Raw genomic sequence first — 26,678 nt, forward strand, 5'->3', positions numbered from 1 at the left:
ATTTTTCAAACCAATGTTTTTATCCGCTACACTAATTCAACACCCCCCCTCCCCTCCTCTCTTAGTACCGATTCGATCCTAACAATGCCTACGAAGCCGATGGGAGAGAATTGTGGCAGCAAGGATTGCCTGTAGCTCCTGCGGCGCATTCATATGGGCGGTCGATCCGTACAGCTCCCAATAGCACAAGTCGGCATGTTCGGGCTCTGGTGGTACGACATCGATCTGTGCTACCTCATGCGGCATGGGACTGACGGGGAATAATCGAGAGGATACCGACCGCCAGCCCAGCCCTCTCCTACATTAAACAAACACTCCGTTGTCCTCCGCATTAGTTTTCTTATGACTACCAATTGATGACCTATGATCGGTGCTGGAATACTTCCTATCAGGTAACATTATCCGAGAAGTGTTGAAAGTTGAAATTACAGTAAGAGTAATAGTGATACCCTCTCCTGGGAGTCATTTGTTTCAAATTAATATTTTTTCTGAAACCTAAAAATTGTTTCCCAACCATCTACATGTGTTGATAGGGTTCCTCATAGGAATTGTTACCGCAATGATGACAGAAAATTTTTTTTTAATGCCACAGGAATTGTTTATGAAGTAATATTTGATAAATTATGTAACAATGACTTGGTTAATTATAGTGATCAATTTTTTTTTCACATCATATAATACTATAATATAATTGATGCAACTCAAGTGAATCTAGAGTTGTGGGTTAACTTCTTTTTTTTATTTTGTGTTTGTTGGATAACACATAATGTAAAAGAATGATCCATTGCACAATCCGAATCAAGTTTATTTTATGTGTTGAAGAATTTATTTTTTATCTTATCAAATTTAAATCTGAATTTTTGTGTAAAATTAGAGTTGTAATGGAAAACCTCGTATATCGAAGCCTTTCTTTGCTTCACGAAGATATCAACTGTGAATTTTAAATTTATTGTTAAAATTTTGATGATGTTACTAATTATTATTGACATAACAGTTTATTACTAAAGTTTCATCACTTTTTTATCAGTAAGATTTTTACACATCAACCTCACCAAAATGGTCTATATTTTCATCTTAATGACAAAGTTCGAACAAGTTGACCATAAACACAATTGATCATTGGACTAATAATTTAGTGTCCAAGGTATCTTCTTCGTCACTAATGACGGATCAGTTCCTTGACTGAAATTTTTGATTGACTTTGTCATCTTATCTGATATCATCACTAATGATTTAGTGACTGAAATAATTTAGTGTCCAAGGTATCTTCTTCGTCACTAATGACGGATCAATTCCTTGACTGAAATTTTTGATTGACAAAATGTGACTTTGTCATCTTATCTGATATCATCACTAATGATTTAGTGACTGAAATAATTTAGTGTCCAAGGTATCTTCTTCGTCACTAATGACGGATCAATTCCTTGACTGAAATTTTTTATTGACAAAATGTGACTTTGTCAGCTTATCTAATATCATCGTCAATCACGAGGTACGAATTATGCAAGGGCAGTCCTACCACCTCTCCCTCCTTAAATCAAGCCGGAATTGTGCCGCAGTACCGCCACGCAATACTTTGGAGACCACCCAACTCTCCTCCTCCTCCTACTACCACAAAGAGAGAAGGAAGTTGGTTCGGTAGAGCGGCAATGGCAGGATCATTTGAGGTACGTGTAGGAGACAAAGTACTGCCGCCGGTCCTGGAACATAAGACCATCTTGCATAGCGGGGCACTTTACCAGGTTCGTCTCTTTCTCTTTCTTTGTCTCTTATCGCTATCTGATCTTTATGTGTACTGTTCATACATATATACACTCGGAAAAAGAAGGATAAATACTCTCTCTCTCTCTCTCTGATCTCTACGTGTATGTTTTACTCTGCATGCTTTGTAGTATATTTTGGAGACCAGTGTGTACCCTCGTGAGCCCGAGGCCTTGAAGGAGCTGCGGCAACTCACAGCCACACACCCCAGGCAAGCTCCGGCTTTCTTTCTGGTTTTATCGAACATAATAAGACAAAATTATGTTGCTTTTTTTTTCTTTCTCTCTTTTGAGGAACGTGAATTTTGCCCTCTAATCTTAATTTATGGAAGAATAGAAAGTGCAACTTTTGATGCTATTTTTTTTTCCCTCTTTACAGTTAAGATTAAAATATGTTTGTTTCTTAAAACGGGTAAAAAAATTATCACTTAAGGCATGATTGCTAAAAGAAGATATATATGACGTAATTAGCTAATCAGTTAGTGACGTTATTTTTCTCCATAAATATATAAGAATAAGAAACTTTGGATTTCATTAAATGGTTAAGAAAAAAGAAGATATCTTTAATCCATCCGGTTTTCTACTTTTGGTCCAATATATATTTTCTGAACTCTCTCGCCTAATGCAGTCTCGAGGCTTCTACTTTATGGTCTGTCTCACACTAAAATATGGACCGGTTCATATTATGTTGTTTGCATCACCCATTAACCTCATCACTTTGCTTATTTGGATTACTCGACTATGATAACGTGTTGGGAATTTGAAAATGTTAAGCTTGAGTGAAGAACATATATTGTGAATAAAAGCTTAATGCATTAGGCGAATATAAAAGCTTGAGCGAATTACAGGAACGGATTGGCGGCAGGTGCAGATGAAATGCAATTCTTGAGGATGCTATTGAAGCTGATGAATGCCAAGAAGACACTAGAGATCGGCGTATTCACCGGCTACTCCCTCCTCTCCACCGCCCTCAGCCTCCCCCATGACGGTGAGGTAGGGTCCTTTCTACGTCACCAATAGCTCTCTTGCTGTTCGATGTAATTGGTGTTTATTAAGATACAGCTCTTCTCGTGTGTAGATCATAGCCATCGACACTAATCGAAAGAACTTTGAGTTCGGACTCCCTATTTTTGAGAAGGCTGGGGTAGCACACAAAATTGAATTCCGTGAGGGCCTTGCTCTACCCATCCTCGATGAAATGATGGAGGCGGTAAGAGAAAGAGAGTGCATTACAAACTCACTAGTTGGGTTTAGATTTCGATTTCAACAACTTGTCGAACACATATTATGGTAAAAGAAGTGATAAGAGAACGAGTCCTAGGAAATAATGTTTGATAAGTAGTGTTCGGTTGGATTGAAATGAGATATACACAGTCTCATCTGTATTTTACTTGTAGGAGAAGTACAAAGGATCGTTCGACTTTGTGTTTGTGGACGCGGACAAGAGCAACTATCTCAACTACCATGATAGGGTGATGGAGATGGTGAGAGTCGGGGGCATGATCGGGTACGACAACACGTTGTGGAGTGGCTCGGTGGTGGCGTCGTCAGAGCACACCTTACCTTGGTACATCATGGAGAACCGAGATGCCGTTGTGGAGTTCAATGCATACCTTGCTGCCGACCCACGGGTGGAGATCTGCCACCTCACTATCTCCGACGGCTTCACTCTCTGTCGTCGTCTTACCTGATGTCCACCATGCCTCTCATGGTTAAAGCAGACACGAATAACTTGTGCTTGTGCATGGAGAAGGAATAAGTTTGCTGAACTTGATTGCAGATTCACTTACACGAATTAAAGCTCATAAACTCTCACAATCTTTTGCTCCCTGATTTAATTCTCTAGCCATTTCATCTCTAACGACCTCATTTCGGAGCACTTCTCTCTGCCATAGAAAGTGGACAACTACGAAAAGAGGTAACACCACAAAGCCATAAACGATCAAATTCGGCTAACTTCTAACCACAAATATTTTTTAATAAGTGAGAGGTTAAAATCTCATCCGATAAATTTGAATGATGTCCGTAAATTAGTTGATAAATATCTTGACTATTGATAGTAAATAACTGAGATCAAATCATGTCTGATGACAGAAAATTAATATTCTTCTTAACTCCTTAGTGAAAACAAGAAAGAAGGGAAAAAAAATCCCTATAATATTTGACAGATTATACAAAAACCACTTAACCCTCTCTCTCTCTCTCTCTCTCTCTCTCTCTCTCTCTCTATATATATATATATATATATATATATATATATATATATATATATATATATATATATATATATATATATATATATATATATATATATATATATATATATATATGTGTGTGTGTGTGTGTGTGTGTGTGTGTGTATGTATGTGTATATATATATGTGTGTATATATAAATGTATATATATATGTATATATATGTATATATATATATATCTATGTATATATATACATATATTTGTATATATATATATATATGTATATATATTTATATATGTGTGTGTATATATACGTATATATGTATATGTATATATATGTATATATACATATATATACATGTGTATATATATATACATATATATACATTTACATATATATACATATACATATGTATATATATATACATATGTATATATATATACATATATATATACATATATATATATACATGTATATGTATATATATTTGTATATATACATATATATTTATATATACATAGATATATATACATATATATATATATATGTATATATATATATGTATAGTTGTATATATATTTGTATACATATATATATATATACATATATATATATACATAATGAAAAGTTAAGTTACTCTTCAAATTAATAATAAAAAGAAAAAAAATGTACACATTCTTTTGATCAAAGAGAGATTGGGAAATAAATGTGTGTGGGCAGGATGTAGACCCAAACACAATCGATTGCTAAGAGACGCTACATCAACAATATAATTGTCGATGATAAGCATTTGACAATGATCGATTGATTAAATCTAAGAAACCTTACATTATCTATAAGTGGGCGATAAGATGGACTAGATAGAAAAATAGATCGATAATATTAACAAATCGTTCATACATCAAAATAAAATCTGATTAACATATTTTCATAAGCGAAACATGTTAGGATTGTGAATCTGCACTAAATTTGAAAATGACAATTTAAAAATTGTCATTGGATGAAAATCGATATCAGAAAGAGTTTAACTTGAAAGTGTAAGAAATTCTGGGGTGACATCATATGTGCAGCGGAAGAATAAAAAATAAAAATCCCCAAATTTTCCAATGATGTTATTCATCATCGTGTGAAGATTGGTGTGCAAAATCTCACAAAACCAAAAGCTACGTATATGAAATAATTTATGTTTTACTTAGGGAGATCGTATATTCCTAAATCCTGATAGATCTGTAGGAGAGGATAAAGGAAGTCAAGCTCCCTCCTCTCTTGCGATGATCCACACAGTAGTACTACGATTACGCTTCTCAAATCTTCAGGCCTACTATCTGAGAAGGAGGAGAATGGGAGAGGAGAATAGGAGGTGGCAACCAAAAATCTCTAGCTTATGAAACTTTGGTTCCTTCCAATTTATAGAGGTCCCTTGTCAATTTATCACTAATTAATCTTGTCCTATTAGATACTAGGTCTTCATCCAACTAGGCAAGCCTCTTAGATTAGTGGATCTCTATCCAATAATTTGTCATTGGCTCTTATTGGATCTCATCCATAAGATTCAATAATTTAGAGGCTTATTGGATATCTAATAATATAGGGGCTTTGACGGATATCTCATATCCAAATCTCTACTCGTCATAATACCTATCATATGTGTGTGACCCTCTAGTCTCAATATCGAACCAGCCATGAGTCACACCTATCAGAACTCCTTCTAGTTCAATGAATTATTATCTCTATAATACTTCACTCAATACATCGACTAGGCCACTACGATGATTCTACATGCTGCCCACATGCAGAAATAAGGTTTCAAAATACAAGGCAAAGATAATAGGGCACTACAACGCAGTCCCTAGATGATATAGGGGAATCCAATCCATTAGACCCGTTTGAGCTTAGTTACTATATATCGATAGTCCATCATCTATATAATATCCCAGAGACCGTATACCGGGCATAGTACTATCAAGCTTATACAATTTATACTTGAGTCTCACTCTAATTGAATTCTCTCATATAACTCTTTCTCTCTTAATCCGAATGACCCTAGCTAGGGATTTGTTTGAGCAAGAACACATGGGATATTTCTCTCATGATACCGAGAGTAGATGCTCCTCTATCGACACTCAATAGTCCTCGTAAGGTTGGCTACCACTCCCCATGACCGGTTGTGTTTGATCTCGAACCTCCAAACCTATAAGTCTGGTATCAAAGAGTGGAGTACTCATACATAACATCCTTGGTGTCTCAAGTCTAAAGATCAGATACACCATTGAAATGACGAAATCGTTATTTGACAATAAGATATCATCAACTATCTAACATTCTGTGAGCGGATCAATCAGTGAACTCATTCTCCAATAAGCACCTGCACTGTATCCCTAGTGTCCCCACACGAGCAACTATGAGACCAGTTGGATCCATCATATATATGGGTATACTAGTACACCAGTCTAGTTGGGATTATTTAGGAATTATGTTTAAAGGCGAATCGGTCTCATTATCGTGATCTCATTATGATCCGATTCCCATTACATAGATCAATCGACATCACAATATATTCATGCAATAAACACTATAAAATGATAAAATATCAAATAATAAGCAAAAAGAATGCATGTCATGTAATACTTGTCATCACTCATGTGATTGGCTTGTAGGGTACCTATGACCAGCAATCTCCCACTTGACCAAAAGCCAATCACCTATGTGTCTGATCCCCATCAGACCCCTTTGATACTCAAAGATAATCTGAAATGACTTTGTCGATGGATCTGCAATGTTATCTTTGGATGGAACTCTTTCCATTGCTACATCTCCTTGGGCCACAATCTCTCTAATAAGTTGGAACCTCTTCAGAATACTTCTGATGAGACTTGGATTCCCTCATTTGGGCAATCACCTCGTTATTATCGTAATATAAGGGAACTAGCTCCTCCCTACATGGCACGACTCCTAGATCATTGATGAATTTCTTCATCTAGACTCCCTCCTTTGTTGTCTCTACTATAGCAATGTACTCTGCCTCTATGGTTGAGTTAGTAGTAGTATCTTGCTTGGAACTCTTCCAGCATACGAATCCTATATTCAGGGTGTACACATACCCCTAATTCGACTTGCTATCATCAACATCATACTAGAAACTCGAGTCGGTGTAGCTTTCAACCTTAGGGCTACTACTAGTCATAGGTGTCCTGTAAGTCAATCACGTGAGTGATGACACCTGTGACTTGACACGCAGTCTTTTTACTTTTTATTATTATTTTGTATTTTCTCACTTTATATTACTTATTGCATGAATATATTGTGATGTTCATGGATCTGTGCAATGGGAATCAAATCATGATGAAATCATGATAATGAGACCGATTCACCTTTAAACATATATCCTAAATAATCCCGGTCATAGGTTACTCGAAAGGGACATTGAGATAATCGGACAGATTAGTGTGCTGTATACCCATCTATATAATGAATGCAATTGGTCTCATAGTTGCTCATGTGAGAACACTAGGGTTATAGTGCAGGTGCTCATTGGAGAATGAGTTCACTGATTGATCCGCTCATGGAATGTTAGATGGTTGATGATGCTTTATTATCACACAACGATTTCGTCATTCCAATAGTGTATTTGGTCCTTAGACTTGAGACACCAAGGATGTCCTGTATGAGTACTCCACTCTTTGTTATTAGACTTATAAGTCTAGAGGTTCTAGATCGAACACAATCGGTCATCGAGAGTGGTAGCTAATCTTACGAGAGCTATTGAGTGTCGATAAAGAATCATCTATTCTTAGTGTCATTAGAGAAATATCCCATATGTTCTTACTCAGACAAATCCCTTGCCAGGGTCATTCAGATTGAGAGAGAAAGAGTTCTCTGGGAGAATCCGATTAGAGCGAGACTCGAGTAGATGGATGAGAGACTATAGATATATAGTGATTGAGGATAGATAAGTCCAAATGATTAGATTTTCCTGTATCATCTGGGGACTGTGGCTTAGTGGCATAGTATGTCCGTTGTCGATGAGTTGAGTGAATTATTATGGAGATAATAATTCAGTGAGCTAGAAGGAGTTCTGATATGTATGACTCATGTCCAGCTTGATATTGAGCCTAGAGGCTCACACACATATGGTAGGCGTTACAATGAGTAGAGGTTCGGATATGAGATATCCATTGGAGACCCTATCTTATGGGATATCCAATAAGCCCCTGAATTATTGGATTATATGGATGAGAACCAATAAGAGCCAATAAGAGATTATTAGGTAGAGACCCACTAATCTACGAGATTTTGTAGTTGGATGGAGATCCAATATCTAATATGGTAGGATCAATTAGAGTTAAGTGGACAAGAGGCCTCTATAAATAGGAGGGAACCAAAGACTCATAAGCTAAAGGTTATTTTTAGCTATCTCCTCTTATTCTCCTCTCTCTCTCTCCTTCTCATACTACAGCCTCTATTTAGGGCATGTGGATAGCAAGAAGGGGTAGCCCCTTCTTGATTGCGTGGTGTGTGCGAGGAAGAGCTTTGGACAGTGATTTAAGGAGCATCTTCGTAGCCCCTACCATGTGGATCAACGCTAGAGACAAGGATAGTTGACCTCCTTCATCCTCTCCCATAGATTTATAGGTTTTCATGAATATAAGATCTCCCTAGATAATTCTCTAACATATAGTTTTTCGGTTTCGCGAGTTTTTGTGCACCAACTTTTGCATAATGATGAAACCTTCTTTTCTACGGGAATTCTAAGATTTTTTTTTTTTCAATTCTTCCACTGTGCATGTGATGTTATCCCATAATTCCCAAAAGTGGTATTAGAGCTAGGTTGCTCATGCAAAAAATTGGCTTTTAAACTATATGTGTTATGTTCAATCGTGTTGAAATTGTTTTATGTGATTGCTGTGATTTTTTGTTATAGTTTTCAAATCTATGCTACACCTTTTCTTACTATTAATAGGTATTTTAGATAGGGCTTTTGATGTCAAATTTGTTGACACAAAAGGGGAAGAAAGGGCAGCAACTATTGCTTCCCCTTGGATTGGTCGAAGGCTGCTTGCAACCTTAGCCAAGAGCTCCAATTTACTGCTTTCGGCCTAGCCAAAAGCAACAGGAATGAGAGCAGCATGGCTGCCCTCAACCTGCTGCATGGCAGCCCCTATAGCCAGGTTCCCTGACTACAAGGGGCACCCCAGGTGGCCAGGGTTTCCTAGCCATAGCGGTTGCCCAAGCGGCCAGGAGTTCTAGCCGCATGGGGCACATGCACCCATGGCAGCCTTGCGGCCATAGTTTTCTGGCTGTAAGGGACTCTTGGTGGCTAGGGTTTCCTAGCCACGCAAGGTAGTCTAGTGGCCTAGGATTCCTAGTTTTCGAGGAGTCTTTATATGGTAAGATTTCCTTGCTTGAGAAGGAACTACCTGCCATGTGGGGCACCCTATGGTAGGATTCCCAAAATACTACATATAATTAATTAAAATAATTTAATTAATTATTATTATATGTTAATCATATATGGTGATGTGTACATATAATGTATGATGTGGACGAATGATCATGGACCTTGTGATGTGTGTGTACGTGTGATATTATTATTATTATTATTATTATTATTATTAGAGCCTACAACCCTCCAATTTATTTTCGTTTATTGTCGGGTCTGCATTCTAATGATTTATTGAATCTCAGATTTTGATGATGAAGTTAATTGTTATTTGATTATCTAATTCATATGTTGAGATAAGTGTATAGGATTAACTACGATGGCAATAAGGCATGCAACAGGTGTTGCGCCGGAGTCAAGACCAAGATCATGTTGGGGGTTCGAGAGTTCGACTTAAGTCCGGATGGTCACCAGAGGTTCTATGAGAACAAATTCGAGAAGTTCAGGAGCTTGCCAAAGAAGCTTGTCGGAACTCGCCAAGAGGATCATCGCAAGTCCAGGAGTTTGCCGGAAGTTCACCGGAGAATCGCCGAGGGTTCGTCGGATGTTCGCCGGAAGTTCGCCGGAAGCTCGCCGGAAGAAGCGATTGACACACCGGAACATGAGTTACAATATTAATATCTTAAATGTCATAGTTAGCATAAAGATTAAGTTAGGAATGGGAGGTGATCCCATTAACTTAATCTGGGGCCAATTGGGCCCTTGATAGACCCAAATTGGACCGAATGGATCAGCCCATTCTGACCCAGATTTCCTGACCGGCGGTGGAACCGCTAGGGCTGACGGTAGCACCGCCTAGAAGCTCGGTCTCCAAGTGAAGTCAAGTGGTGGTACCGACCCATCAGGTGATGGTACTGCCTGAGCTCGGTCTCTGAGTAGTGTCAAGCGGTAGTACCACCCAATTATGGCGGTGGTACCGCCAGGACCCCGAAAATCCAGGAGATGACAACTTTGAGCTCCAAATTCAAACCAGTTTGGGGCCTATATAAACCTCACCCTTTCCTGTATGAAAGGGCACTGAAAGCTTACATTTATTCTAAGATTTTAAGAGCTTAAAAGTGTTGTAAAAGGCTAGAAGTTCTTCTCCCTCTTTTATTCTAAGTTTTGATCATTTAAGAGAGGAGTAGAAATCTATAAGGGTTGTCTCCTAAGCCCGTCAAAAGGTGTAAAGCTATAAAAGGGTAGTTGGCCTTCTCTTATTAAAGGAAGGCCTCTAGTGGACGTCGGTGACCTCATCGGAGGAGGAAGTCAAAAGTGGATGTAGGTCAAGATTGACCGAACCACTCTAAATCTCTGTTTATATTTACATTCTGCCCTCTATCTTAACTTCAAACTGCCTCCATTGCTTTACTTCAACTATACTTTTGTTTGATCTTAAGTTGAAGAACTTTCCAAAACGATTTTCATCGAAAACACTTTCATTGTACAAACGTCGTTTTAAAGAAAGTTTTCCGCTATACTAATTCACCCCCCCCCCCCCCCCCCCTCTTAGTGCTCTTGATCCTAACAATTGGTATCAGAGCAGGATTCACTCTCAATCGGATTAAAACCCAAGAGAGATGGCATACTATCATGGACAAACTTCGAAACAGGATGTTTGATGTAATGCTTATGTATGTCCGTGTCTTTTGGCATGTTCATGCCTTGTACAACATGTAGAGGGGCGGCCGAAGGCATAATAGTCCCATTTTAGTTGGGTTGGTGGCCTCTTTAGGCTTGTAAATAAAAGTGGTGTCATGTGGACACGTGCGAGAGATTTTCGGTCTGTAATGGACCATTTTACCCTTTGTTGTGCCACTGTTCAGAGCTTGTAAAGTCTGTTTGTAATTTGCATTGTCTATGAAGTGTTTTTCGGAGATGTTTGCTTGTGGATCCCGATTGAGGCATTCTCTTTAGCCCGTTCTCTCTCTTGTTGGTCCTAAGGGACAATGGGAGTCTTCGGGGAGGCTGACCTTTGTGGACGGACACGCAAGGGTGCCGCACGACTTAGGCAAAACCAGTTAAGTCCGTGATAATACGCTAGAAACCAAGAGGGTTACTCTATTACATGTCTGCCCATGTTTAACGGGACGGACTACACCTATTGGAAGACCCGAATGAGGATATTCCTTATTTCCATGGATTTTGAACTTTAGAATATTATTAAAAATAGATTTTCAAAGTCTTCTCTTCCAATGATCAATTGGAATGAATTGGAAAAGAAGACTTTCGCTCTTAATGCAAAGGCTATGTATGCCTTATTTTGTGCACTTGATAAAAACGAGTTCAATCGTGTTTCGATTTATGAAACTGTATTTGATATTTGGCATACACTCGAAGTGACTCATGAAGGCACAAGTAGAGTGAAAGAGTCAAAAATCAATCTTTTAGTACATTCTTATAAACTTTTTCGAATGAAACCGAGCGAGACCATAGGCGACATGTACACCCGTTTCACGGATATCGTCAATGGTCTAAAAGGACTCGGTAAAAGTTTTTCGGATATTGAGCTCGTCGATAAAATTCTAAGATCCTTTCTAAAGAGTTGGGACCCTAAAGTCACTGCTATTCAAGAGGCTAAAGATTTAACTAACTTCCCTCTTGAAGAATTAATCGGGTCATGAAGAGCAAGAAGACATCCTTTCAAAGAACAGGAAGGATATGACACTTAGAACTCTGAAGACCACTTGAGAGAAAATTCAAGTGATGAGGACTTTGACAATGACTTGGCACTTCTAACAAGGAAATTTAAAAAAATTATTAAAAGAAACAAATTTAAAAATGACACTAAAAATAAACTTGAACCTAAAAAAGACTAAGCTATTTGCTACGAATGCAAGAAGCCGGGACACTACAAAAGTGATTGTCCCCAAGCCAAGAAGAGAACACCAAAGAAGAAGGCGCTCAAAGCAATGTGGGATGACGCAAGCGTGTCCGAAGAAGAGGAGTCCAACACCGAGCAAGTTGTTCATTACGCCCTAATGGCCATCGGAGAGGAGGTAACGAATTTAATTGATGCAAATTTATCATTTGATGAATTGTTAAATGCTTTCCATGACTTGTTTGATGAATGTAAAATAATTAATAGAAAATATAAATTATTAAAAAATGACCATGATATTCTTATTAATAATTTTGATAAATTAAAAATTGAACATAATGATAGTTTAGCTCTATGTATGAAATGCCATGATCTAGAAACTCTCCAAAAAAGAGAACTTGCTACTTAAGGACACCATGAAGAAATTCAAGGTTGGTAGCAAGTCTTTGAATATGATCCTTACAAATAAGGGTCACGTTCCTAAAAGAAATGGAATCAGATTTGTGAGAAGTCCTCACCAAAATCCAACTACCTTCATTAAAGGCCCTATCTTACATGTATCACACTAAAACAAATGTAACTTTTGTTGCAAACATAGATATAAAACTTATCATTGTCCATTCAAGAAAGTTAGTCCAAACCAATTGATTTGGGTTCCTAAAGGAACCATGATAAATTTCATACAACACGATAAATAATTTAGATGAGCATGATGTACCTTCATGATTGTGTTTGAAAATCCATAACAAAACCTTGTCCGAATAAATTAATGTGTTAAATTTCACTTTCGGACTTTCTTGATCCTAATAATACATGATTTAGTATTTCTCTTCCAGACTTAATATAGCTTTCATAAGCCTATGTCATATCAAGTTTATTTTATATCATTGATTTTTGACATATGAAATCAATTAACAAATGCATCTCTCATAGATTTACCTTGTGAAAAATATTTTTTTGAGAAATGGATTTGATAAAATGATTCCTTCTTATGAATTTCTTCTTGATGAAGGAAGATTTTTAAAATGAAGTATGATTTAATCTCTTATCATTTTAACTTCATTCAAGTAAGTTCACAGTGGCTTTCCTCCTTCATGCAAAACGTTAATGACAAATAAAAGGGAAGAAGTAATGAAAGCTATCTTCATGTCATGTTTGCTTAAAAAATTTGTATAATTGGTATCCTATCACTTATTGTTGAAAAATGACATGAACCTTTTTATAACATGAATCATTACCAACTTATGCTTAAAATTTGCTTAAATCATTCTCCTTTTTGCTGATGACAAAGGGGGAGAAATATGTGATAAATTGATGATAAAATTGCTATAATTGCTATATTTGCATTATGTTAAGATATTAAAAGCTTGCATTGTAATTTTACGATATTGATATCTTAAAATATATGGTAAATTAATGATAGAATTGCTATACACGTGAAATGTTTGCATTAATGAAAAGATATCTAGAGCTTACATTGTAATTTTACAATGTAAATTTTACAATGTTGATATCTTGCCATGTGATGAAATGCTATGATTGCTATACACTTGAAATGTTTGCATTATGTTAAGATATCAAGAGCTTACATCACAATTTTACATGTTGATATCTTACCATATGATGAATTGATACGATTTCTATCTTTCATATTTGAAATGTAAGACGTGAAAATGGATGTCAAGCCTTGACATCATTTTCAGAGGGATACATCATGATAGGAATCATGATGGGAGTATTGATAAGGTTAAATGAACGTAACTTATCAATATGTCTCTTGAATTCAAAGGCTTTGAATTCAAGAATGACTTATCTCAAGTATGGCATATAGATAAGGGGAGTTAATGTTAACTCCGTCATCAATTGATTGTCATCATCAAAAAGCGAGAGATTGTTGAATATCGAATTTTGATGATAAAGCCAATTATCATTTAGTTATCTAATCTATATGTTGAGATAAGTGTGCAGGATTAACTACAATGATAGTAAGACATGTAGCAGGTGTTGCGCCGAAGTCAAGACCAAGATCACGTTAGGGGTTCGAGAGTTCGACGGAAGTCCAGACATTCATCGGAGGTTCTGCGGGAACAAATCCGAGAAGTCCAAGAGCTTGCCAAAGAAGCTCGTTGAAACTCGCCAAGAGGATCGTCACAAGTCCAGGAGTTTGCCGGATGTCCGCCGGAGCATCGTAGAGGGTTCGTCGGATGTTCGCTGGAAGTTCACCGGAAACTCGTCGAAAGAAGCGATTGACGCACCGGAACATGAGTTGTAGTATTAATGTCTTAAATGTCATAGTTAGCATGAAGATTAAGTTAGGAATGAGAGGTGATCCCATTAACTTAATCTGGGGCCAATTGGGTCCTTGACGGACCCAAATTGGGCCGAATGGATCAGCCTATTCGGACCCAGATTTCTTGGCCGGCGGTGGCACCGCCTAGAAGCTCGATCTCCGAGCGAAGTCAGGCGGTGGTACTGCCCCTATCAGGCGGTGGTACCGCTTGAGCTCGGTCTCCAAGCAATGTCAGGCAGTAGTACCACCCAGTTTTGGCGGTGGTACCGCTAGGACCCCGAAAATCCGGGAGATGACACTTTTGAGCTCCAAATTCAAACCAATTGAGGGTATATATAAACCCCACCCTTTCCTGCATGAAAGGGCACCAAAAGCTTATATTTATTCTAAGAATTTGAGAGCTTAAAAGTGTTGTAAAAGGCAAGAAGTTCTTCTCCCTCTTTTCTTCTAAGTTTTGATCATTCAAGAGAGGAGTGGAAATCTATAAGGGTTGTCTCTTAAGCCCGTCAAAAGGAGTAAAGCTGTAAAAGGATGGTTGGCCTTCGCCTATTGACGTCGGTGACCTCATCGGAGGAGGAAGCCAAAAGTGGATGTAGGTCAAGATTGCTCGAACCACTCTAAATCTTAGTTTGTATTTATATTCTGCTCTATATCTTAACTGCAAACTACCTCTGTTGCTTTACTTCAACTATAATTTTGTTTGATCTTAAGTTGAAGAACTTTTCGAAATGGTTTTCATCGAAAACGCTTTCATCGTACAAACATCGTTTTAAACCAATGAAAGTTTTCCGCTGCACTAATTCACCCCCCCCCCCCTAGTGCTCTTGATCATAACATGATTAAGTTGCAATTACATAAGGAGGCATAGCAGGAGCATAGAAGCGATAGCAGAACCTATAAGGCCGAGACGGACGATCACAATGCATGAAGATATGCCAAGATACCGATGGAACCGATGATTATGAGATGGATGATCATAGGGCATAGAGATGCACCATTGCACAAATAGATCTTGATGTGAGTGATCAAGCTCAGTGGCTTGGGCTTGACCACATTAGGATGTGGTCCATGATCATCTGGTGTGATTGCCCAAATAGTGACATAATAGGTGGAATCATCGTGGCACAGTCTCCGAGACTATGTTAGGCGGTGATACTACCGGTCTGGGCGGTGGTATCACCCAGACAATATCCGAGAGATTGTCAAGCGGTGGTACCGCCAAACTGGGCAGTGGTACTGCCCAGTGTCAGTACTATAAGCGGTGGTACCGCTAGGACCCGGGAAACCCGTGATGAGACCTTTTTAGGCTCCAAGTTTGAATCCACTTGAGGCCTATAAATACCGCTCTCATCCCTGGTTAACACTCACTAGCACAGAGAATTTAAAAGTGAGAAAATGATGTAATAATTACTTGAGCGATTCCCTCCTCTAAAGTTCTAAGTTTAGAATTCTATATAGGGAGGAGTGAGTGCTCGTAAAAGGTTGTCTCCTAAACCTATGAAAAAGAGAAGAGGGGTATAAGAAGGTAGTTAGTCTTCTCCTATTGAAGGAAGACCGTTAGTAGATACTGATGGCTTCGACGGAAGAGGAATCGAGAGTGGATGTAAGTCACAATGACCGAACCACTATAAAGTTGATTTGCTACCTTCTACTTTGTTGTTTACCTTTGCTACAAATCAACTTACTTACTCACTGCTCTACTTCCTCATTACATGCTTATGAAAGTATTTTTAAGTTAACATCTTTCCGATCTGTTTTCGACAAACGAATATGTTCCGAAATCGACATTTTTACTGCTACACTAATTCACCCCCCCGCCCCCTCTTAGTGCCGACTCGTTTCTAATAATTGGTATCAGAGCTGCGTTATTTCTTATTTGGTTTAACACTTAAGAGAAATGACTTTTTTCGGCTTTCAAGAGGATCACTCGCTCATTTGTCCTCTCATGTTTAATAGGACGAACTACACATATTGGAAAACTCGAATGAGAGTTTTCTTGCTTTCTTTGAATTTACATTTATGGAATATTATTGAAAACAATTTTTAAAAGTCTTCTCTTCCAATGAATGATTGGAATAAGTTAGAGAAAAGACTTTCTCCTTAAATGCAAAGGCTATAAATGCATTGTTTTGTGTTTTAGATAAAAATGAGTTCAATCGAGTGTCTATTTATAATATGGCTTTTGATATTTGGCAAACACTCGAAATTACACACGAAAGCACAAGTAGGATAAAAGATTCTAAAGTTAATCTTTTGATGCATGATTTTGAGTTATTTCGTATGAAGCCAAGTGAGACTATTGGAGACATGTACACCCGTTTTACAGATGTCGTCAATATTTAAAAGCTCTTGGCTAATGTTTTTAAAAATTTGAACTTGTTAATAAAGTTTTACGATCTCTTTCTAAAAATTAGAATTCGAAAGTAACGACAATATAAGAATAAAAAAAATTAAACCATTTTCCCATTGAAGAACTGATTGGGTCATTGATGGCCTATGAAATGAGTTGTATGAAATTTGATGAACATGAGAACAACATTCTAAATAATAGGAAGGATTTGGTACCTAGAACTCAAGAAGACCACTCGAGCAAAAGCTCAAGTGATGATAACTTTAAACTTCTCACAATAAAACTTAAAAAGTACTTAAAACAAGAATTAAAGAATAAAAATAAACTTAAAAAGAAGTTGTCAAAGAAGAAGAAAATGCTCAGGGTGGCTTGGGACAAATTAAGTTCATCTGAAGATGAAGAACAAACCAACAAAGGTGAGGTGACAAACTATGCCTTAACGGTTTTTTACGACAAGGTAACCAAAACCCCTTTGACTTATTTCGAAATTACTTGAATTTTCTTTTATGAATTGATTTTAAATTAGTATATAAAATGTAAACAATAAATAAATAAAAGGGGATCATGCTTATCTTTCTAGTGATTGTAAAAAATAAAACAAATTGAGCATGACAATTGCATATTAAGTTCTAGCACTAAGTATGACGAGTTAGATTCACTTAATCATTTTAATTGAAAATGAACATTTTGTAGATTTAATGATGCATAATGATTTAAAATCTTATGTTTTAGATTACGTATTACACTTTTGATCTTATATCTTTCATGACATAATTCCTTTGTATTTATGATTTGTATATCATACGATATGATTGAATCAATGATGCAAAGAAGGAAACTGCATTACCACAATAAACAAAATGATTTTGATTAAAAATGCTTTATGAAATCATACTTGATGAAATAATGTAATGATGATTTGAAATAATGCTTAATGAGTTTATATTTTGAAATTATGCATGATGATCTTTGTGATGTATGGCTTATTGATCTTGTCATGATCAACTTTGCTTTTAAACGATGATGCATATTTTCATTTGCTATAAAAGATAAAAACATGCTTGTATGAAATCAAATCACTTAAATTGAAACAACTAAAAAGAGAAAAGTATTTTTTTATAAATTTTTTTTTTCTATTTTATCTATTTTTCACTAAGAGATTGATAAAGTTATTTATGTCATTTTGAATTTCTTGAAAGTAATTTTGATGATATGATGATTTGAATTTGAATGAGTTTTATTCAAATCATGATCTTGATTTTTTAGAATTACTTGAGATTTTTTAATCAATATCTCTTCATTGTACTCCTATGATTTTTTCTTAGTATTTTATTTAAAAAAGAGATTTACTATATGAATCAAGACTTCTGGTATTCACATGATCTTCTCTTTCATGATATGTTTTTTATAATTCCTTGTATTCATGAAATATATCTCATCACTAAATTTTTCTTATTATCCTTCATGTGATGATATGAAATTATGCAATACTCATGATATTATGTTGATGCATACAAATAAGAACTTTTGATCATGCATGGTAGGATGTGATGTAATTTGACAAATTGATACAATCATGATTTGAAATATTTATGATTTAGAATGATGCATGCAATACTATGATTTGTTGCTAAAATGATATATCATGAATGCTTGAGTATCATGTATAATATATCCATAGTGATGATTTATTTTTAGTATAATGCATAAAGTAAGGATAATATATAAGGTTTTGAAAATATGCATGTTTTAATTTGAAACTATAATAATGTACAAACATATTGAAATAAGATTGATACTTTACCTTGTGCACAAACTATAATGATGCACAAACATTGTGCATGTCAAGCGGTGGTACCGCTGGTCTAAGCGGTGGTATTTTTCAAACACAGTCTCCGAGAGACTGTCAGGCGGTGGTACCATCAGATTGGGCGGTGGTACTACCCAGTGTTAGTACTACAGGCGATGGTACCGCCCAACACAAGCGGTGGTACCGTTAGGACCTGGGAAACCAGAGATGAGACATTTTTAAGCTCTAAGTTTGAATCCACTTGGGGCCTATAAATACCCCTCTTATCCCTAACGCACAAGCACAAAGAATTTAAAAGTGAGAAAGCACTGTAGCAATTACATGAGAGATTCCCTCCTCTAAAGTTCTAAGATTAGAATTCTATATAGGGAGGAGTAAGTGCTTGTAAAAGGTTGTCTCTTAAACCTATGAAAAGGAGAAGAGGAGTGTAAGAAGGTAGTTGGTCTTGGCCTATTGAAGGAAGACCATTAGTGGATAATAATAGCCTCAACAGAAGAGGAATCGGGAGTGGATATAGATCACGATGACCGAATCACTATAAAATCGATTTGTTACCTTCTACTTTGCTATTTACCTTTGCTGCAAATCAACTTACTTACTCATTGCTCTACTTCCTCATTACACGCTTACGAAAGTATTTTTAAGTTAACATCTTTCCGATCGATTTTCAACGAACGAATATTTTTCGAAATCATGTTTTTACCACTGCACTAATTCACCCCTCCCCCTTTTAGTGCCGACTCATTCCTAACATGATGATGCATACAAAACTTATGATAATGATGTATGCAATGCAATGATATGTATATAATGTGTTTCAAATATTCATGATTAAATTTGGCTTTGGCTTGAATTCAATTTGAATTCAAGGTTCTATCAATATGGTATATTGATAGGGGGAGTTTAGTTTAAACTCCATCATCAATTGGTTGTTATCATAAAAAATGGGAAGATTGTTGAATCTCGGATTTTGATGATGAAATCAATTGATGTGTTTGTGATCTAATTTATGTTTTGAGTGATACAGGAAGCTTCGATTAGGGAGAGACAATTAAAACCAGGATGAATCATGTTTGGCTAGAGTGTAACATGTTAGAAGATTAGATATCGAGTTAGAGGATCGATCGACATATCGCCAGTAGGCTTCGGGCCATGGGTTTGGGCATCGGGCCAAGAAGAGCAAAAATTGCATCAAGGAAATCAAAGTTACGGAGGTCAACTGGCTGATTGGGCAATAGGCCGCAAGAGAGGATGATACACCGAAGAATCGGATGAGGCGTCGATGAACCAATGACATGCCGACAACATTTGATGAGCTTTGTAATAATTGTCTAGATCGAAATAAGTTTTATGCATAATTAGGTTGGAATTGAGCCAATTCAATTAGGGGCCAATTGAGCCCAAGTTTAGGCTGTGTTGGGCTAAGTGAAAGTCCCAAATAGTGACCCAACAGATGGAACCATCGGTGGCACAATCTCTGAGACTATGTCAGGCGATGGTACCGCCAATCTGGGCCGTGGTACCTATTGAATCTCATATTGAATCATGATTAAAATTATCTTAATTTGAATTCAAGGTTTATCTTAATTATGGAATTTTGAAATAAGAATGATTACTCACCTTTGTCATGATTTAGAAATTGACATAAAGGGTCTTCCCTTCTTTAGAAAGGGTCTTCCCTTCTTTTTGACAATGACTAAGGGGGAGATAGCTAGCTTGCACAATTCAAGAAGAAAGCAAAAAATTACACTTCTCAAAAGAGAAAAAAATTGTTATCTTGAATATCACCGAGAATTGCCAGCTTAAAATCTCAAGAAAATGTAAAACTGTGCTATCGTGCCTATCTCAAGAAAAGCAAATATGCCAACTAGCATATCTTTGAATTTGCTAGCTCATATATTGTAAAACTTTCATATTTCAAGAAGCAAGAGTTGCTTTCTTGAACATCTCTAAATTGCTAGCTTGCATGTTCTAAAATGTTGTAACATTGCTAGCTTGCATGATGTAGAACTTGCTATCTTGAACATTACCAAAAGTGCTATCTTGTATGCTGTAAAACTTGCATATCTAAAACTTGATAGCTTGAATGTTCTAAGCATGATGTAACACTTGCTAAATTTTCTAGCTTCAAAACTACGTGATGATAAAACTTGATATTATGTTTTTCATGCAATGAGTTAAACTTATATTCCAAACACAAGAATAGTTGGACTTCTTTTTGTTGATGACAAAGGGGGAGAAGTATGATGTTATGCATAAGTTCATGATGACGTGTTGCAAGTATTCATCATAAATATTGCAATGACTTGAATTCAGTTTGAATTCAAGGTTCTATCAATATGGCATATTGATAAGGGGAGTTTGTTTAAACTCCGAGAGTTAAGTTTAACTCCATCATCAAGTGGTTGTCATCATCAAAAAGGGGGAGATTATTGAATCTCATATTTTGATGATGAAACCACTTGATATATGTTTATGTTTTAATCTGTGTTTTGAGTGATGCAGGATGCTTCGATCAGGATGAGACAATTAAAGTAGGAAAAATCATGTTGGGCCGGAGGAACATGTCAGAAGATTGGACGTCGGGCTGGTGGATCGGTTGACGTATTGACAACAGGCTTCGGGCCGTGGACTTGGGCATCGGGCCAAGAAGAGTGAGTATTGTGCCAAGGATATCGCAGTTGCGGAGTCAACTGGCCGATTGGGCAATAGGCCGTAGGAGAGGATGATGCACCGAATAATCGGACGAAGCGCCGAGGGACCAATGACATGCCGGACAACGTGGTTAATTGCTTAGGATTAATTGTCTTGATTGAAGTTTTGTTTTATATGTGCAGGATTAACTATGATAGAAGTAAGACATGCAGAAGGAGTTGCGCCGGAGTCAAGACTATAATCACGTTGGGAGTTTGAGAGTTCGACGGAAGTTTGGACGGTCGTCGGAGGTTCTGCGGGAACAAATCCGAGAAGTCCAGGAGCTTGCCAAAGAAGCTCATCGGAACTCGCTAAGTGGATCGTCGCAAGTCTAGGAGTTTGCCGGAAGTCTACTAGAGTATCGCCGAAGGTTCGTCGGATGTTCGCCAGAAGTTCGCCGAAAGCTCGCCAAAAGAAGCAATTGACGCACCGGAGCAAGTTGCAGTAAATGTCTTAAGAAATATCGTAGTTAGCATGTAGATTAAGTTAGGAATGGGAGGTGATCCCATTAACTTAATCTGGGGGCAATTGGGCCCTTGACAGACCTAAATTGGGCTGAATGGATCAACCCATTCGGACTAGAATTCCTGCCAAGCGGTGGCACCGCTAGTGTCAGCGGTGGCACCGCCCAGGAGATGGTCTCCCAGGAAAGCTGGGCGGTGCAACCGCCCAAGTCAGGCGGTGGCACCGCTTGGGCTCAGTCTCCGAGCGAGACTGGGCGGTGTAACCGCCCCTAACAGGCGGTGGCATCGCCCAGAGGCTTAGTCTCCGAGCTGCCAAGCGGTTGTACCACCCCAGTCAGGAGGTAGTACCGCCAGGACCTCGAAAATCTGAGAAAAGACATTTTTGAGCTCCAAATTCAAACCAGTTTAGGGCCTATATATACCCCACCCTTTCCTGCATGAAAGGGCACCGAAAATCCAATCTTACTCTATAATTTTTAGAGCTCAAAAGTGTTATAAAGACTAGAAGTTCTCCTCCCTCTTTTCTTCCAAGTTTTGAGCTTTCAAGAGAGGAGAGAAATTTCTGTAAGGGTTGTCTCCTAAACCCGTCAAAAGGAGTGAAACTGTAAAAGGGTGGTTGGCCTTCGCCTATTAAAGGAAGGCCTCTAGTGGACGTCGGTGACCTCATTGGAGGAGGAAGCCAAAAGTGGATATAGGTCAAGATTGACCGAACCACTCTAAAATTGTGGTGCTCTCTGGTTTGCATTTATTCTTGCTGCTTACCTTACTGCAAACCTCCATACGTGTTTTACTTCCACTTTACTTTTGCTGCACTCCTTTATGAACTCGCTTTCAAGTTAAGTTTTTGAAAACAATTTTACATCAGAAACGATTTCATCGTACGAACGCAGTTTTAAACATCGAAAGTTTTCCGCTGCACTAATTCACCCCCCCCCCCCCCCCCCCCCCCCTCTTAGTGCTCTTGATCCTAACAAAGTTGAACTTAAAGGCTTTCGTAAAAGTACAAGAGAAGATTAAGGAGATTTGTAGTAATGTAAATTGCACAAATGAAAAGCAAACCAGAATTTAGAGTGGTTCGGTCAATGTGACATACATCCACTTTCGGATTCCTCCTCCGACGAGGTCACCGGCGTCCACTAAAGGCCTTCCTTCAATAGGCAAAGGTCAACCAACTTTTACACCTCTTTTTCCTTTTGTCGGGTTTAGGAGGCAACCCTTACAAGTCTCACTCCTCTTTCTTGGATGGTTATAAGGCTAAGAGATGAAGGAGGAGAACTCTTTCTAACTTTACAATACATTTAAGACTCACGAATTCAAGATTAAGCCAATACTTTCATGCCCTTTTATGCAGAAAAGGGTGAGGATTTTATAGGCCTCAATGGCTTCAAAATTAGAGCCAAAAAGTGTCACATCCCCGGATTCTGGGGTACTAACGGTACCACCATCGTTATTGGGCGGTATTACCATCGCTGATCTGACATTCGACGATACCACCTCCTGATAGGGGTGGTACCACCGTTGGTAGCATTCACTGCCAATGGTACCACCGCCCAAAAAACTTGGTGCACTGCTTTCCAAGCAGTGCCACCACCGGCCATGTTTTCAAGGGCTGAATTGGTTGCTCAATTCGATCCAATTCAACCTTGTTAATGGCCCAGTTGGCCCTTAATTAAATTAGTGGGATTACCTCCAAATCTTAATTTAATTTATGCTCTAACTACGATAACTAAGACATAATTATAGCGCTTCTTGTTTTGATGCATTAATTGCTCTTATGGCGAGCTTCCGACGTACTTCCGGTGAACATCCAATGAACTCTTGGCAATGTTCTGGTGGACTCCCGGTAAGCTCCTAGACTTTACGATAATCTTCTTGGTGATTTCCGACAAGATTCTTCAGCAAGCTCCTAGACTTCTTGGTTGGTTCTAGCAGAACTTCTGACGAACGTCTGAACTTCCGACGAACTCTCAAACTCCCAATGAGGTCTCGATCTTGACTCTGGCACAACACTTGCTTTATGTCTTATTGCTATCGTAGTTAATTCTGCACATTTTTCTCAACATATAGATTAGATCAAACAAATTATAATTGACTTCATCATCAAAATCCGAGATTCAACAATCTCCCCCTTTTTAATGATGACAATCAATTGATGATGGAGTTAACCTTAACTCCCCTTATCTATATGTCATACTTGATAAAAGATATTCTTGAATTCAAGGGCTTTGTATTCAAGAAACAAACTAATAAGATAAGTTCATTAGACTTAGCAACATGCATATCATGATTCCTATCATGATTTAATATTCTCAAGATACGATGCCAAGTATAATGTCAAGTCATGACATCCATTTTTAAGTATGATATTTCAAATATGAAAGATGACAAAGATAGCAATTCATCATTCTATGGCAAGATATTAATTGTAAAAATAATAATTGTATGGCAAGATATTAATTGTAAAAATAGATGTCAAGTCATGACATCCATTTTTAAGTATGATATTTCAAATATGAAAGATGACAAAGATAGCAATTCATCATTCTATAGCAAGATATTAATTGTAAAAATAGCATGTTAAACTCTAGATATCTTATTATAATGAAAGAAATTTGTCAAGCAAACATTTCAAGTATATATAATGAAATACATTTCATACATTTGTTATCAATTTATCACATTTTGATATTATTTCTCCCTTTTTGTCATCAACAAAATAGAGAACAATTCAACAATGCAAGTGTGGTAAAAAAATTCAAGCAAGTTGCACACTCAAAAGTTCTCATCATTAAATGTTATCAACATTAAAGCGATAGATTCCATCAACTTCTCCCTTTGTCATCACAATTTTGCATGAAGAAGAGGAAAGAAGGTAAGGAGGGAATCCATTAAGAACTAAATTTGTGAAATGATTTGAATCAAGTCAAAAATGATAAATAAGTTTTTGTTAAAACATGTTTTCATTTTGACAAAGAGAAGGGATTCATAAAAAGGATTGAGATATCCATATGAAATCAAATCCCCAATCTTGCAAATAATTATCACATATGAAAATTCATCTTTCAAGGATTAAAATATCCCTTGGAATTCTTTCATTTTTCATGAGAAGAATAAGGAAGAATTCATGGGAGAGGAGTATCACATGAAGGAGAAATTCATGAATAAAACTTCATAGTGAGAAGAGCATTACATCAAATCCATTTTTCATTAAAAATTCATAAGAGTGAAATCCACGAGAGATGCATTTGTCAATGACTTCCATATATCAAACATCAAGATATTTAAATATATAAACACTTCATGCATTTATAAATTATTTCGTCATAGCCTTTCATCACTACTTGCATAAGGCAATATCATTAGTGCTTGTAGCACTCCAAAGTTAAGAATCTGATATTGCAGCATGTATGATTAAAACTTCTCGATATTCAATAGAGATCATAATCATCATAGAAATTTTTAGCATTAAAGTAAACACGATATTGCATCGTTGTATGATAACATGCTCATCATTTAAAGAGATCACAACATTATAGAAATTTTCAGCATCAAAGAAAACACAATATTGCATCATTGTATGATAAAATGCTCATCATTTAAAGAGATCACAACATCATAAAAATTTTCAACATCAAAGCACAGAATTCCAATATCAAAGTAAACAACATTTTAAGTTTACAACATCAAGGTAAACAATTTCAGCATTAAAGCACAGAATTCTGCATTTTACATTTACAACATCAAGGTAACAATTTTCAGCATTAAAGTACAGAATTCCAACATCAAAGTAAATAGAATTTTAAGTTTATAACATCAAGGTAAATAATATAGGATTACAACATCAAAGTAGGCAGAATAAAGGAAAGGGATTTCGTCCACTTCTCCTCCTTTGTTATCAGAAAAAATACATACACAGGTTATTCAGGTGGTGGCAAGTCAAAATGTCTGAACAAGGTATTAAGCTATTGATGAATCTGCTACAACTCAGTTAAAATTTGATCTTGACGTTGTTCGAGTCTATCTTGACGTTGTTCAAATCGATCAAATCGAGTCCCTATGTCGTCGATAGATGAGGGAGATGCTTGCTCTATTAGAGGTGATGCCTCAAAGGGACCAATTGGAGGAGATTGATTACCCCTAAAGATTAGTGTTTCAGGTTTTGGTTGGAGGAGATCAATCCTTCTAGGTAGTCTAACCCATATACTATTTCTAAATGTATATCTCAACCGTTGAAGTAGATTTTATTTATGATACTAAATCTATCTAGTTTTATCACTACTTCGTCAGATGTGTTGAATCTCGAATTTTGATTATGAAACCAATTGATAAGTGTTTATGATTTAATCTGTGTTTTGAGTGATGCAGGATGCTTCGATCAGGGAGAGACAATTAAAGCAGGAAGAATCATATTGGGCCGGAGGAAAATGTGTTAGAAGATTGGACTTCGGGCCGAAGGATCAGTCGACGTATCGACAAAAGGCTTCGAGCTATGGATTCGGGCATTAGGCCAAGAAGAGCATATATTGTGCCAAGGATATCAGAGTTGCAGAGGTCAATTGGCCGATAAGGCAATAGGCTGTAAGAGAGGACGATGTGCCAAAGAATGGACGAAGCGTCGATGGACCAATAACATGCTGGACAACATGATTCATGCTTAGTAATAATTGTCTTGATCGAAGTATGTTTTTTTGTATGCAGGATTAACTACGATAGCAAGGCATAAAGCAAAATGAAGTCCCAGAGTCAAGAACGCGATTTCGTTGGGAGTTCGAGAGTTCGTCGGAAGTTTTGCTAAAACCAACCAAGAAGTCTAGGAGCTTACCAAAGAAGCTCATTGGAACTCGCCAAGAAGATTGTCATGAAGTCCAGGAGC

General features: G+C 37.2%; 1 protein-coding gene across 1 annotated transcript; it reads left to right on the forward strand.

Annotated features, from left to right (window-relative positions):
• The first annotated feature begins 1,533 nt into the window (after positions 1-1,533).
• On the forward strand, positions 1,534-3,539 carry LOC103973589 (caffeoyl-CoA O-methyltransferase). Its single transcript, XM_009388206.3, has 5 exons — positions 1,534-1,742; positions 1,893-1,972; positions 2,609-2,753; positions 2,839-2,970; positions 3,158-3,539. The coding sequence occupies exons 1-5, from the start codon at positions 1,650-1,652 to the stop codon at positions 3,449-3,451; spliced, it is 744 nt and encodes a 247-aa protein (XP_009386481.1). The 5' UTR covers positions 1,534-1,649; the 3' UTR covers positions 3,452-3,539.
• The last annotated feature ends 23,139 nt before the right edge of the window (positions 3,540-26,678 follow it).

Source organism: Musa acuminata, chromosome BXJ1-10 (genome assembly GCF_036884655.1).
Source record: "Musa acuminata AAA Group cultivar baxijiao chromosome BXJ1-10, Cavendish_Baxijiao_AAA, whole genome shotgun sequence".
NCBI classification, from domain to species: Eukaryota; Viridiplantae; Streptophyta; class Magnoliopsida; order Zingiberales; family Musaceae; genus Musa; species Musa acuminata.